The sequence below is a fragment of the Lampetra fluviatilis genome, chromosome 29 (genome assembly GCF_964198595.1).
Source record: "Lampetra fluviatilis chromosome 29, kcLamFluv1.1, whole genome shotgun sequence".
NCBI classification, from domain to species: domain Eukaryota; kingdom Metazoa; phylum Chordata; class Hyperoartia; order Petromyzontiformes; family Petromyzontidae; genus Lampetra; species Lampetra fluviatilis.
In genome coordinates this window covers 9,142,191-9,159,076 of record NC_136303.1, presented here as the reverse complement: position 1 = coordinate 9,159,076, position 16,886 = coordinate 9,142,191, and the positions used below count along the sequence as shown (strand labels likewise).

The 16,886-nt window shown below is 41.0% G+C and overlaps 1 protein-coding gene across 1 annotated transcript; it reads left to right on the top strand.

Annotated features, from left to right (window-relative positions):
* Positions 1–402: 402 nt before the first annotated feature.
* On the top strand, positions 403–16,005 carry HACL2 (2-hydroxyacyl-CoA lyase 2). Its single transcript, XM_078870117.1, has 15 exons — positions 403–655; positions 3,087–3,288; positions 4,108–4,235; positions 4,587–4,725; positions 5,249–5,360; positions 7,295–7,394; positions 7,904–8,001; positions 8,429–8,565; positions 9,440–9,574; positions 9,924–10,038; positions 10,606–10,775; positions 11,677–11,747; positions 12,861–12,932; positions 13,690–13,795; positions 14,367–16,005. The coding sequence occupies exons 1-15, from the start codon at positions 542–544 to the stop codon at positions 14,543–14,545; spliced, it is 1,878 nt and encodes a 625-aa protein (XP_078726243.1). The 5' UTR covers positions 403–541; the 3' UTR covers positions 14,546–16,005.
* Positions 16,006–16,886: the final 881 nt, after the last annotated feature.

The window sequence follows — 16,886 nt, the reverse complement described above, 5'->3', positions numbered from 1 at the left end:
CGTTCGAACGTCTTAACATTTATTTTATTTCCAGAAAGGGTAAAGCATATTTTTTCTTCTTTTTTTCTATCTACGTGGCTTTACCGAAGGTACCAAAGAATAAGACCATGTTCTTACATATTTAGAATAAATTCTATACTGACAAAAGGATCGTATAAATAAAATTGAGAATATGACACACGAGTTTTTTTACCCGTACCAACATGGTCGCGTCTAGTCCTTTTCAACACGCGTGTTGTACCCCTACCAAAATGGCCGCGTATCACCCCATTACGACGCGAAGCTGTACCCCATACCAACATGACCGCGTCTCGTCCCATTCAACACGGAGTGATACCCGTACCAACATGGCCGCGTCTCACCCCATTCGCTAACACGTTGCAAAGCGCGTTTCGTATTGCACGCGCCCTCGGAGTCGCCGTAGCGGTGGTGTCGGTGCTCTCGTGTCGTGTTTACTTCTCCGATTTATCCCCCCCCCCTCTTATTTTTCCTTTCTTCACTATTTATTTTTTGTAACTTTGAACACGACCGACAGACCCCAATGGGCTGCTGCTGCGCCTTTGAGTGCGTCGCCCTCGTCGCGGTGGCGGCGCTGTCGATAGCGGCGGCTTACTTCGTCAGGAAGCTGGGCGTCTTCTATCAGCTGCTGCACAAGGCGAGTCGCTGGAAGTCGCGGCCCTCTTCCCCAGAGCGCACAAGCTGCCGGGTTGACTTTCCCGATGGCATTGACGGACGGACTCTAAATGTCGTGTCCCCTTCACTTTGCGTTAACTTATGACGGTGCACTGATGCATAGGGAGTTAATGGGTGCTGACTTACATAGAGTAAGGCGCACCTGCTGCTAATAGGATTATATGCACATCACGAAGGCACATACACTAGAATGGTTAAACTCAAGTTTACCTGCCACCCCCCCCTCTCCTCTTTAGCTTATACTTACCAAGCAATGGACGCTTGAATATTCCGTTCGTAATTAAAGCCAGTGCTGCGCGTGTGTTGGTGGAAGTACATGTGTCACTTTTACGAGTGTAAAACACCAGGCTGGCTTATGAACTTAAATAAAATGTCTAAAGTCGGGCACGAAATAAATATTTGACGACGTGGAGACACTTTCATCCAACAGTTAATTGATATTGGCTCTTGGTTGTGATGGTTCCCATAGCCTTCCTGGAATGGTTAAGGGAACGAAATGTCCTAACTTGTAAAAAATGCAATACTGCATAGTGGAAAGATACAAATGGATTGTTGACTTAAGGTGTTTAAAACCTTTGACAGAAATGTGCCATTTTGTATGTCTTGTGCAGGATTAATTCATATAGAAAAAATAATTTGCGGTGTAGGTTTTGTTTTTATTTAACAACTTTAGGTGCACGCCTTTTGCACACAGCGTTGTAATACGAAGTTTTTTTTCTGGAAGATTTGCTGGTTTATCTTTATATTTCTGTTGCGCGTCGTCACTTTAAGATGTTCCCTGTTCATATTTTGTTTGCTGCGGTTGCACCCGACTCAAGAGCCGCATGGCTCACTGGGCTATACCTAATAAATTAAACTTCAAACTTTAACAAAGACAATCCCTCTCTAAGATACCTCTGCAAATGAGCATAAAGGCAAGTTTCTCTCTCGTACATTCTCTGTCAAATTTCAATTAGCCGTTTCATCATTACATTAAGCCAAAGCTACTTGGACAGTATTAAATATAATTATTCCAAAAACACGTTTCTATATTGGACAATTCCATTTTTCCCATCATAAAAAGTTGTGCTCTTTTTACCCCGTGCCAGGAAAACAGGAATGCCAAGAATGGATTCTGGGACATGTTAAGATTTATTTCACATAACTGCATAAAACATTGTTTAATTGTTACACCTTTGCTTTGATTTTCTGGTAAAACAACAGGTGCAGTCATGCACTTATCTTGTTTTCTGTTTAAAGTATTCATTCTTTATGGGATACTTCTTGGGGAAAACCAACAAAAACCCTACCTTGATAATCTCTCTTTATGGTGCAAGGTTGTACAACAAGCTCTTGTCACTTTAGACTTTAGGACTTTGCTCATTATTCCCATAAGAGTGCACTTGTTGTCCAAGTAGTATTTGCATTACATACACTATGCATAGTGTATGTACACTATGCATAGTGTACATACACTATGCATAGCCTTGTAATGTATAACATTGTCCCATAAACCACAACCTTCCAATGAGAAAATGCACATGCTCTATGTTACAACATAACTCAAATAATCCACGTTGATATGTAGCCCAGTGTTATTCACTGATTTTCAAAGGGGGTGGGGGGAGGGGCATTTTCGCCGATAAGACTTCATTGTGAGGGTCGCCACATCGCCTGCAAAGGGTGTTTTCACATGTTGCGTATTGTCGATTGCCGCATGTCAAGGGCCCGCACTGAAGGCCATCAGGGGCCGCCTGTTACCCGTGGGCCTTGCTATATCCAAAACATATTTGTGCCGTAAATTATGGGTGGAAAGAGCCACACGATTTCCATTAATCCGCAAAAAAAATGCGGATAACACAGGCACACGACTGGCGGCTAAATTCGCTATGCATTTGCAGATCATGATGTTTCTGAGACGCAAACGGTGCAAATCTTTCATATGAATCTAGGGTAATGTTTTTATTTTATTTTTTGTTTTGCTTCTCCAAGTTAAAAAAATGCATATTATTTTTCCTAAACAAAATCACATCAGCACAACTAGTCTGTGCTGATAAAAAGCGAGATAAAAAAAATAGGAGCTGCGTTTGCCTACAACTCCACTCCTGCAGCTCCACATTAGCACGCAGCACCAATAATCCACACATAGCAGGAATTATGCTATATCTTTTTATCTTTGATATTTAAATTTAGACTTTTGTAACCCTGCGTGTGACTGTTATTCTTAGAAAATGACTGAATTTTTTTTTTAATTGCATATCAAGAGTCCCAACTCGTATCACATGACGATAAACAGTGCTCCAAAAGGCATTGCAGTGGAAAAACCTGTCACCTGAGCCACAGCAGGCTGGATCGGCATGACTTGCATGGCTCGGTTGTACAGTGGAAGAGAGGTATCTGTTACCTGCTGACAGGTGGAATCGGACAGCAGCCGGCACGGTGGGGAGCTGGTGGCGGAAGTTCTGCGTGCTCATGGCGTGCGCTTCGTCTTCACGCTGGTGGGCGGCCACGTGTCACCTGTCCTCACGGCCAGCGAGAAGCTGGGCATGCGTGTGGTGGACGTGCGGCACGAGGCCACCGCTGTCTTTGCTGCCGACGCCGTCGCACGGCTTTCGGGTCAGCGGGCGCGACAGAAAGTGCTGTGCTGGCGTGCACGCCTGCTTGCACAAGAACACACACACGCCCGCACCTCCATGTACCCCTCCACTCGTCTGTCGACACACTCGCCCCTGTATACCATCCACACACCTGCACAAACACACACCCTCATACCCATTCATTCACCTGTCCACACATCTATTGCCACGCACACAGTAACTGACACACTCACTCACGTACCTACCAATAACAACAGCCACCATTTGCCACTATATGGTAGTGACATCACCACGGCGTTTGTGCCAGGCTAGGTTGCACTTTTGACGCCACGTGAAGTGCGGTAGACTTGCTCGTAGGTCACGGCACAGACACTTATTATGAGTTGACTGAGATAACTGGCAGATGCACCACTTGTGCTCCCCACTATGCCTATACATCTCAACACATACATAAACTTATACGCACAGATACCTGCACATCCAATCATGTGCATGCACACAAATGTGCAAAGAAACTCACACTTTCACACTTATCTGCACATCGATTAACACACACATGTGTGCGTACGAACGTACACCCACCAGCATATCTGCCTTCACTTGCTTTGTCATGTATACATGCATACATGCACACTCACATGCAAACCTACTAATATACTCTCTTACTCAACAACACACATCCACTCACCTGTATATAAACCCTAAATCAACTCCTGAAGATGCCCGCAGCAGTGTGTAGTGAAAGCTTGAAATTCTCAACACGTGGCTCAATCCATAAAAACACAAGCGGCTGTGAAAATTAACTGTTAATAGGATAATGCATGTATTTGATGTGCAGGTACCGTTGGTGTTGCTGTGGTGACGGCAGGACCGGGTCTCACCAACACTGTCACCGCAGTGAAGAATGCTCAGATGGCCGAGTCTCCAGTATTGCTCATGGGAGGGGCAGCTGCTACCCTCCTTAAGGTACTGGGCCCTTATGAAATTCATAATTTGCAAATCCGTGCACATAACATTAGGCTGTGACTATCGTTATATTGTCAGGTCTAAACAGTACACTGCTTAACTCACTAAAATGTGGCCATCATCCCTTTCTTAATTGAGCAATGGGGTGGTGCCTATCTCAATGAAAGTGCCGTAAGCAAGTCATAGTAAATTCACATTGCCATGCTCAGGGTCAAGACACTGCATAGGACAAATACTGTTTAACTTGAAACCTTCCTGTTGATAGTTAAGTGCTCTAACCATGGCACTACCCTAGCAAGCACGCAAGAAACCAACGGTGTGTGCTGAACGATTGGTGTTGTTTTTGTTCAGGGACGAGGGGCGCTGCAAGACATCGATCAGCTGTCGCTGTTCAAGCCGCTGTGCAAGCTGTGCATTACCGTGAGCACTGTGCGTGAAATTGTCCCCGCGATCAGACGAGCACTTTCCACTGCCCAGTCTGGCACTCCAGGTAATGTTGCACATGTAAAACATTTTTAAGTACTCATGCCATCTTATATATAAAGACGTATAAGCATACATCGCATTGTTTTAATTTGCCTCTAAGTCAAGTGCATATGCTGCAAGAAGTGGATTGGCAGCTCACATGTGGTGGGGTGACGTGCGGTTACTCCCATTGCTTCCAGTCTGTCAGACCATATGGATAAATGCGCCTCAAGACAAGCCATTCTCTGGCGGTGGCATCAACACTGGGAGTTAATTAGTGTTTGTCCTTTGGAGAAACTGGGCTCCACATAATAAGTGGTATTTACGACACTCGTACAAAGATGAGCACTTACCGCACATGAGTTTGAGCGAGTGGCAAGCACTTGAAAATGTAATTTAATAAAAATATAGGTATGTTTCATGTAACTGAGAAGATATTGACCAATTGATATGGATAAGCTCCTCGTGATGACTTTTGAAAAATATAAAGATATGAACTTGAATCCGATGATGAATGTGATTGTGTTTGGTTGTGTGGTCTTTCATAGGGCCTGTGTTTGTAGAGTTGCCTATTGATGTCCTCTACCCTTACCACGTGGTGCAAAAGGAACTTGCTCCAAAAACAGCACCAAAGGGGCTCATGGGTAAAATCATCAACTGGTACGTCACCATGACCTCTCAATTAAATATTGTCTGCCCCTTGTTTCACCTTAGACCTTTGACTTCAAGTTGTGTTGTTCGTATATAAAATAATATGAATGTACAGCCCTTTGTAAATCCACTGTTGAATCAAGGTCATCAAGACACTTGGTCAGTTGAGAGGGTTGTGTTGACCATACTTCATCCTGATCAGTGTACGTTTGTCAAGGGGGGATTCCCAGGATTGTTTCGGATATCGGTCGCCGCTGATGTTAGTCTTAGCTAGGACTTGAACTCAGGTTGTCGGATTTATAGCTTAGTATGATAACCACTGTTTGGTGTACATCTTGTTATTCCCATGTTATGTGTTGTTGTTTATATCAGCTAAGTGCTCTTCCTGAAACACTTTTTGTGCCTGAATCTAACATGTATATTTAATTATAGTTTGCTCTGAATATTAGCATTACCATATATTATTTCTTTTTCTTGACTTATAGCTTTCGTGACTGCAGGAATTCATATTCTTTGGGTCTTTCGGTAAAGTCACGTAGATAGGTTCAAATTAATAAAAATAACACAAGCGATCGTCATCAGGAGGAAACAAAAGGTTTTGCCTCCTGATGACGATTGCTTGTGTTGTGATCGAAACATCGTAGTTTTTTGTTTATTTCATTTTTATTAATTTGAACCTATCTACGTGACTTTACCGAAAGACCCAAAGAATATATATATATTTTAGATACTTGTTTAAAGACTTGAAAAAGGCTCAATGAAATTCCTAAATTGTGTTTCACGTGTGTGATTATGGCACGTACAAGAGCCCTTTCGAAACTGGCTCTTATACAATTATACAGGATGGTACAGTCTATCAAAGGTTATTAAAGTACAGTGATCCCTCGTTTATCGCGGTTAATGGGGACCGGAACCCCTCGCGATAGGTGAAAATCCGCGAAGTAGGATTGGCCCCCTAGGAATTTCCGTATATGTGTGTGTGGGTACCAGAATGTTTAACATATGTATATTTATACTTTATATATATATTTTACTTAAATCTATTTAATTATAAAACCTTAATATTATACATTCACTCTCTCTCTCATACGATACGTATTATGGTGTTCTACACTCACCAATGACAGTAGTATCTTGAGACTTGACTCCAGTAATGACGACGACGACGATGACAACGATGATGCACAGCCAATCAGCTCACAGGATACATCCACTCGTGCTCTCATTCGTCGATTTTGCGCCGGGAACCAATCACGTGCCTTGTCTGAGTGCCCGTGGATATGTACAAAGCCTCTGAGAGAGTTTCTCTCTTTGTCTGGCATCCTGGGAAACCGTTTTTCTCGCGCATCACGATGAAACAACGCTGCTTTCCGCAATACGGCTGCCGATATGGCGGTATTTTTGAATTTTTATTTTTCGATGAATATTTTTGAAAAATCCGCGATGCACTGAGGCCGTGAAACTTGAACCGCGAAGTGGCGAGGGATTACTGTATATCAAAAGTACACATAAGTCCACACTAATTCATATTTAAATATTGGGTGACTGTGGGAGTTGAAGAGTCATCTTTTTAAAAGTCAGTTTTGTGGTGAGCACACCATTCAAAACGACAGTCACCTAAAATAGTGTCTCCATTATTACAGGATCCTTTTCTCTCCGTATAAGGCAGTACAATGGTGACCTTGACCCACTCCACAAATCCTTACTTGTGCGAACAGCGCAAACCGTGTCTTTAACACCATCAACTGATAATTCACTCAAGTTGTGCTTTGAACCATATAACCCTTGCCTTTTACTGCAGACGCAAGCACACTAAGCTACTAAGCTTTTGGAGCTGTTTCATTATTTTTTGAGAAGTCAATTTTTTTTATGGTGACTCACACCCTTATGACATGTTAGTACACAGACACACAGCACAGCTCACGGCGCATGGGTGCTTGCAGGTACCTTTTGAACCACCTGCGGAACCTGTTTGCCGGAGCTTGGGAGCCCAGGGACATGTCCCCACTGCCAATTCAGCGGCCCATGGCCACTCCTGAACAGGTGCCCTTTGCCTTTTCTTTATTATTTAAAAGCGGCAATTTTATACACAACAACAACAACAACAACCTCCATTCACCACTAAGTGGCGGTGACGTCACCACGGCGCTTGTGCCAGGCTATGTGCACCTTGAGGCCACGTTAAGTGTCGAACGCCTGCTGGCAGGAGGTCACAGGGCAGACCCAGGTGCCACGGGTCGACTGACATGCAACTTTGACCAGCACTAATCTCGTCAAGTGGCGATGTGGCTCGAGCACTTAACTCAATCAAAATGTTCAGTGTTCAAATCCTAATTTGAAGTTTACTCAACTTATCATTCCCAAAAGGTCATATGTGATGTAAACATTGGTTTTCCCATGGATACACTGGCCCCTGCCATGCCACAGGAATTTGTAGTTTGTACCAGCGGTTTATGGTGATCAATGGGAATGAGCAGGGTTACTTATAACATGAAAAATTATGAAGGCTCACCCCAGATTGTGACTAACTTCTTGTGAGTGGCGGTGTGCAGGTGCAGACATGTGTGGAGTTGGTAAGCCGAGCAAAGAAGCCGGTCTTTCTGTTGGGCAGCCAAGCAACACTGCCCCCTGTACCAGCCAACCAGATCAGGTAGATGAAAAGAGCATTAAGTCAGTACACATTCTTTTGGATGCATTAAATATCTGGTTTTCAATCTTCGACAACCTATAATCATGTCAGATTGTCTTTATGTAGTTGTGATATATAATTTTGACAGGATTTTGACCACCCATAATCATGATAGATAAATGATTCTGTAATTTGAAATATAAATAAATATTGACACCAACAAACAATGCGGACAAAAATGAAACCTATAACTTAATACATTTTGAGATATTAAATGTTTTTTTTGTTCTTACATTGCCACTTTGCTCTGAAATAGAATCCTGGTGCATTATCACTTATGAACCCGATTCATAATGAAGTGTATGTCCACTACTAGTCTACATTCACTTACACCCGTTGATGTGTTTATATTAAACAAACGATGGCTGTTCTTGTTTCCCCCCCACAGAGAAACACTGGAGCACTTGGGAATTCCATGCTTCCTGGGCGGGATGGCCCGGGGCATGCTGGGAAGGGACAGCCCCATTCATATCCGGCAAAATCGCAGGGATGCCCTTAAGGAGGCAGACCTCGTGATTCTCTTAGGTAACAGCGATATATCTCTCTGAATTAAAAGTTGCACTGTTTGTACCTGCCAGCTGGTTATTCTATGTGCACCATGGTTAATATGGACATAGTTATTCCTGTAGAGACTTGCTTGTTGGTAGAAAAACTACTGCTTTATCTTCTTGGTTCTTTTGGTAAAGTCACGTAGAAGGGAAATAATAAAATAATAAAAATGAAACATAATAAAATACAATTCTCACAACGTTTCGGACGCTGTCTTTCCGACAGACCTGTTCTTCACCTGAGGACGGCTGCTTGCGTTGTGGCCGAAACGTCGTGAGAATTGTATTTTATTATGTTTTATTTGTATTCTTTTATTATTTCCCTTCCACGTGACTTTACCGAAAGAACCAAGAAGATTAATCCCTGCAGTCACGAAAGCTTTAAATCGAAATTTAACTACTGCTTTGTTTTCCACAACAATTATAAACACGTTTTATATGAAACACAAAAGCCAAATTGTTTCGCAACTCAAGCATCCGGGTAGCACTGTAGTGGTTCTGACATTCCCATGACAGAGGCAGTAATGGAGAGGTGAAAGTTTGAGTCGAATACAAGGCACTTGTACCTTAATAACTGTGACGCAACATGAGTGCAAATTTCTGAGCGCAGTCTTTAGTTACAAACCACATAGTTATAAAGATGAATTACATGTGTGTATTTGACAAGAAGATAATATTCAATGTTTATATTGGTTTTTCTGTGGAGTTTTAGATGTGAATATAGCATTGTTTACTACTTAGTCAATATGGGGACATTTTTGACTTGCGAGTACTCAATATAGAAGTCAAAATTTACTCCATGGCGTGTAATAACTTACCAAGAAATGTTGTTTTTTTGCTGTCTTTTTAAGGGACTGTGTGCGACTTTCGACTGTCTTACGGTCGGGTTTTGAGTCGGAAAAGCACGATAATAGCTGTAAATCGTGACCGCTCACAGCTGCTTAAAAATTCAGACATGTTCTGGAAGCCGACAGTTGCTGTGCAAGGTAAATATATGACCTTATTAAACTTATTGCAGCGTAAGAGCTTCTAAATAAATCTATAGCAATAAAATGACTTGTAGCAAGATTGATCCAGATTTGTTTGACAAGTAAATAAAACTACTGATTTATTTACAATCCTTTTTTATGCTTTGTTCATCAGCCAATATTTTGGAACTGGTAATCATTGTCCTGTTTTTATAATTTATTATAAAATGTATGTTATGAAAAACATTGTAAAATTCTATTTTAAAATAACTTGATAGTAAATAAAATGTGAATACCATAACAGCATCTTCCTGGTCAACTTAACAAGAAAATAATGTGTGTGATGTGCCCTTCGTGTTGTGCCTAGGGGATCCTGGCTCCTTCTTGGTGAGTCTATCTGCTGGACTCAAGGGCTACAAGTGTCCTGAAGAGTGGGCTCGTGACCTCAAACAAGGAGATGAGAAGAAGGAGAAAGCCAACAGGTTCTTGAGCAAATACTCACCTTTTCTACTCTGTGGAGTCCTGCCATATATTGGTCGTAAAATGTAAAAAAAAATTAGATTACATTTTACCTTTATTATATTTGATAGCGTAATCCGTGTGTACTGCCCTTTGTTTCTGGATGACACGTAAATCCCATGAACACATTTTTTTTCGTTTTTATTAGAACACATTTCAGGCTAAAGGTTTTGGCAATGGCCCTTCATTGCAGAGATCACATCCAAGTTGGATGACTGCGATAGTTGGAAATCACACTTTACAGCATGTTGTGTGAAAATACTAAGACATTTTAAGTAAATGTGCAATAATTGAGTTGACAAATAAACATTGCCCAATACATTAGTCTGCAAAAATGTTTAATATTCATTCAGCGTGTGTGTGTAATCGCCAAGCCATGCGATGGCGTCCTCAGTGGCCATGTGTAGTTCTCGGGAGACCTCCAATGAAGTTAGTCAGTGGACAGTGTTAATGATGAAAGTGGTGAATTATTCGATTTAAACCTTAGTGCCTTGCATGGGAATGACCCTTGCCTTGTGTGCCGATCGCAGCGAGAAGGCAGAGGAGGAGACAGATCAACACCTCAACCCGCTCAAGGTTCTGCATCGCCTGGATGACTTGCTAGCGGATGACAGCATCATCGTAGCTGACGGAGGAGATTTTGTGGGCAGCGCGGCATACATCCTTCGGCCACGGGGGCCACTGTGCTGGCTGGACCCTGGTATAATTGTAGCATTGTAATAATATCATCACTGTCACCACAACCATCATCATCATCATCACAACTACTTTCATCATAAATCCTACAATCTCCATCACGTGCACATTCAAGAAGACTCTCACCAATATCACAATCTTCATCACCACCTCCATCAAAATCAATATTCTCATTCTATATTAGACAAAAAAAAACTACAATTACTCAACTGGTAAATTTTCAAAGTAAAAATTTGAGATATGACCTGAACAAACCTTGCCATAGACTCGTGTCAATGTTGATGTTGTATGGTCTTTCGTCAAGTTTACAGGAATATGCTTTTGATCATTTCTGCCAGCAACAGGCATCAATCCATTAAAAGGTGTTGCGAAGTAACTTTTAAAAAGTAACTTGTTTTTCAGTAAATATGTATTTACTTTTTACAAGTAACTTTACTGCAGCCAAAACTTAACTTTTTCACTATTGAATGAAAATAGTGGAATTTTATTATATTGTTACACTTTGTATAAATAATGTCACATATTTGGACATAGATCGAACTGTACACTGTGCTCACTACACCATTGTGCAATGTAATGTTTTGTCGAACATTAAACAGAAAATGTGAACACATACTCCAAAATATTTAAAAACTTGCCCGTGAAAATTTAAGTTAAAATGGCCAGTACCATCATGCTCACACAACAATTATGCAAAATACTCTATTTGTTAATAATGTGTATATAAATTAGAGTTCATACTGTATGATTATTGTTATTGCTACAGACCCCATAGTGACTTGATAAAATATGATACCCACAGATTAACGGTTATACTTGGTATTTGTATACACACAGAATTGACACATTCAGAAACAAGCCACACTATACACATGATGTGGTTGGTGCTGTTTGCTATGTTTCAGGGGCATTTGGAACTCTAGGTGTTGGAGGAGGGTTTGCCCTGGGAGCCAAGCTTTGCCGACCAGACTCTGAGGTATGTCAAGCAGAATTTTACTGGGTGACATTGCGGTTTTATTGATTGACTCTCTGCGGGTGTATTAAACGTAAAATATGTGCCATCTACTTCACAGTGTATGCTAAAGATCCCGTGATGTTGTGTTAGAAATTAGAAAAATTACCGGCATATTTCTGAAATGGGAAAAAAACACGTGGCAATTGTCACCCTCATACACTGTAAAACTTAGTACCCTCCTGAAAAAAAATAGTGAGGCTTTCCTGGATAAATACATTTAAAATAACAAATGGAAAGTTGCAAGTTAAAATGTTGGTCCACATTCAACTAAGCCTACCATCTCTCCAACGGTCAATGAAATGTGAGAATCAACAGTGGTTGACCTCTGAGTACACTGGAAACTGCCATGGGAATGTAGAATTTCTACCGCTGGCTTAATGCCACCACCATTGCTCATTCCAGCGGGGAGACGCTTGACTTTCTCCCACCGATAATTATAATCAAATGTCGGAGAAAGCCATTGAACAACTAAGCAACCCCAGCTATGTCTTATTGCCGTGTCGTTCCATGTACAGTGATCCCTCGTTTATCGCGGTTAATGGGGTCCGGAACCCCTCGCGATAGGTGAAAATCCGCGAAGTAGGATTGGCCCCCTAGGAATTTCCGTATATGTGTGTGTGGGTACCAGAATGTTTAAAATATGTATATTTATACTTTATATATATATTTTACTTAAATCTATTTAATTATAAAACCTTAATATTATACATTCACTCTCTCTCTCTCATACGATACGTATTATGGTGTTCTACACTCACCAATGACAGTAGTATCTTGAGACTTGACTCCAGTAATGACGACGATGACAATGACGATGACAATGACGACGATGACAGACCTGTGCAGTTTGATGAATGTGATGATGAATGATGATGATGATGGTGTTACTGCACAGGTATAATGAGGCCTTTAAATCAGTTAGAAAAATCCGCGATGCACTGAGGCCGCGAAACTTGAACCGCGAAGTGGTTTACTGTATTGAGCATTTTTTGCCCGTGAAGAATCTTCCCAAGGTTTTGCCTAAAACAGCAATGCTTGCGTGAAGTATCTGATTCATTTGTGCGGGTGTTGTAGGTATGGATCATCTATGGAGATGGTTCACTGGGGTTCAGCATGGCTGAGTTTGATACGTTCACCCGACACAAGGTACCGGTGCTCTTCGTGCAGCTTGTTAAATTGTATGCAGGAGTGTGTTGTCAACTGCTCTCAAAATCTCTGCAATTTATAATGCTTGGATATGGACAAACGCTTTCAACCAATCTTTCAATCCCTTTTTCTGTTTTCCATCAATGCACACATTGGTTATACAATCGCTATTAAAATGTCTTAATTTCCTTCTGTTTATCTCTGTCTTGTCATAACCAACACGCTCTTTGTAGTAAATATTAATTTGTCATAAGCTATCAAAGTTTGCTCAATGCAGGGGAGAGAAGGCAGTGTCTTTGTCTTTCTGCTGCTCTGGGTGTCTTAAGTTACCTCTATTGCCAATACATCCAGTTTTCTCCACTTTCTAAAACAAGAATGAAAATGTATCTCTGCTGCACGGTATATGATGGAGTCTGTAAAATGTAAATGTGACACGAATTAAAACTAAGCATTACTGAAAGGCTTCATTTATACGTACTACTCTACAAAATTACATAATTATAATTTTGCACAGCAAATACAGAAATAACAATGCACTCCAGTCAACACAGTGTACTTGTCTGAGACTTTTCGAATGCAAAACTATTTTCAGTGGTTGTATATATCTGGAACTTCTTTTGCACCGTACATAGCTGACCGTGCAGATCGAAGGTGCGGGGGAAGGACAACACACTGAACACAAAAAGCAGATTAACCTCGTTGAGGAATAACATCAATGGACTGAAAATACGATACTCTTTGTGTGCGTGCGTTGCAGTTACCGATCATTGCGTTGGTGGGTAATGACGCGTGCTGGTCTCAGATTGCTCGAGAACAAGTGCCAATGCTTGGCAGCAACGTAGCCTGTGGACTGGCATTCACAGGTAACGGTCAATTGTCCCCCCTCGTGTTGTCTGCCATTGCGACCGGCATACCAGCCCAGCATGGATTGTGTTGTTCTGGAGTCAATATTGTGCTCTTTTCCCATTGTCCTTAGATTACTGTGGTGTCATTCTTAACATGCTGGTAATATTGCAATTCAGTGGCCACATGTTTAATTTGATATCCTGGCACGAGAGTTGAAACAATGGACACGTTTATTCCATCCACCTCGCCTCTCTCCACCCAGCAGTAGAAATTGGCACGCCACATTAAGTCGATCGGCAGGTCACGTGTAGTGGGGTAAGTGTATAGGCGCACTCCAGCTTCTTATAAGATATCTGGTCAGTTTGGAGGAGTAGGCTAAAATACCCTTGACAGACACTCTATAGAGCTCCCTCGAGTGGAAGTCCTTCCACCGGCAGTGGTCTGAGCAAGCAATTGCAGGGCTGCTGTTTTTACCTTTTACCGCCTGCCACTCCACTACCAGCACAGATATCCCAACACGGATACTTGTTCTGGAGTAAATGTTGTTCTCTTCACCCGTTCTCCCCCCCCACCCACCAATGTCCTTAGATTACCATGTGGTGGCCGATGGCTTAGGAGCACGGGGCTTTCTCCTGGGGAAGGAGAAAGAGTCACAGATCGACGAGGTCATTAAGGCGGCGCAAGCTGAAAGCAAGCAGGGCCGCTCGTCCCTCATCAACACGCTCATCGGCAAGACCAACTTCCGCGAGGGCTCCATATCCGTGTGAATGTGTGCAGATCAAAAATATACACTGAGCACTTTGATCGATTCTCATCAGCAGTGATGTGCACACTGTAATAATAATGGTAGTTATATCGGTTATGCACCATCTTGGCACTCAAAGGTGCTTTTGCTCAATTATTTGAAGTGTAAAAATAAAGGAAGGGAAACAACCGTTAGAATGAGTGTTGTTAATTAAACCGATTACAAATGCAATTATGTGACCAGGAATACAATTCAAACTTGATTAGTCTTCATACAGAGAGGTGTACACTGAAATATAAAATGACAAACAACCACTTTTTAGACTAAACAGGCTCTTTGGATGAATGCTGTTAGTAAAATACACTTATACATGTGTACACACGTTACTAAGCATGTCCATACCCATTATCACTCAAATGCATACATAGTTATAAGCTAACGGGCATTATTCCCATCATTTGCATTTCTACACAATCGCACGTGTTCGAGCATCAACTTTTGCAAAATATTGGTTTTGTGTGTTGAGAATGAGTTGTTATGGAGATACTTATGAAATTATATAGAATCCTGCTAACATCAGCTATTGATAAACAATTAGACGTTTGTTTTGGCATTGATGTGAGTTGATTTCAATGTTGTATTAAAATTTTATCTGGTTTAGGTTCATATTAGAGCAGTGCTACTGTGAGCTACAACCATTACGTATTAAAGAGAATTTTACTAAGACTTAATGTTCTTAGAATAACTGACAGCCATTTATGAATTGTGAAATACTACAACCGTTAAATGTTAAAACGAAGTATTGTACTAAGGCTGAATGTTCTTCGGATAACTTGAATAATCATCAGGTATGTACGTATGTTGAACTTCTTCTGCACCGTATCTAGCCAACCGTGCTAATTGGACGTGCGCTAATACACATTCTTGTTTTATTCCTTATAAAACAAGTGATTGAGTTGCCTGCATCCCTCTGACAGAAGGACCAGTTTAATTACAATTGTGTTATATTTGATTCATGTGTTTTGGTGAGGGCTGGTTTGGTTAAATGTTCAAGTGCTAATGTCCGGGTTAGGTGTTTTTTGGTATTGTGTAAAATTTTCTATGGAGGTGGAATTTAATAATGGCACAATGGGGTATTAATGCCTTTTTAAAGTACATTTTAAAATTTAAAACGTAATGTAAACGTGGCCGGATTGCCAATGACCTCAAGGACTCTTTCCAACGAGAGAGTGTGTTTTGGGTCAATGGTTTTATTATCCACTAATGTAAGTCATTACCAAAGCATGGGCACTGCTGGAAAGTGAAAGTCATTAAAGATCCTGTGACATTATTTGCCATGACTGGTTATTGTGTCGCTGTCACAGTTAATATATTACACGAGAAAATTACCCGTTGCACCTACATTAGAAACAACTCTTTTTTTTTTAGTGCATGGCATTCTTATGGAGTGCAAGCCGGTAATGTCTCCTTGAATGTTGAAATGTTGCATTTCACCCAATTCATAGCTGTTGTTTTTCTTCACATTACTGTATCGTAATTCCCATACAATCACAGTAATACCCCAATTTCTGTCTTTCCTCCTTTTATTTACTGTCGAGGACAATATATTATTTATGTACAATATTTTGGTGATTTTTTTACAGTCTACTGTATCTCATTGTACCCAGTATAATTTGTGTTACATTTTACCGCTGTACGCTAGTGTTGAGGACAATATTGTTCCGGTTTATACGCATAACTCGACGACCGCGTAACTCTACCACTGCCTCACTACCACCTACCCAGAAAGCGAAGCCAGCAGCCGAGTACAGTCGGTAAAAAACACTCAAACTATTAAATAGATTCCTTCATTTTTATTCATATATGTATTTGAATATAACTCAATAACAAAAAAAGGTAATATAGGTTCAACGCTGTAAACGCATCCCCTTTATTCCACCAATTATCAGAAAACTTGCTTCGATTTACGGTTTTCGATATTCATTGCACTTCTCAGGAACGCATCCCCAACGTAAACCGCGACATTCCTGTATTTGTCTCCACGAAAGTTGAAATATGTTGCATTTAACAAAATTCATCATTACATTTTTTTGTCCCATGACTATCCATTTCCATACAAATGTTAAGTTATTAGAAATGAGATGGAAAGATTATGAAAGAAATCAAGTGCAATAAAGAGTAACACCGTGTGTTACCTTTTCAATATTAAGAGCTGATTTATGATCATGTATTTTGATAATGGTGCAATGAGTCCCTTGCACCTAGCTGAACGAAGCACCTACAATAACTCCAGTTGACGGTCATATAATTTCAGAAACATTGACCACTGTTTATGTAGTGTAAGTGAAATGGCCGTGTTCCAA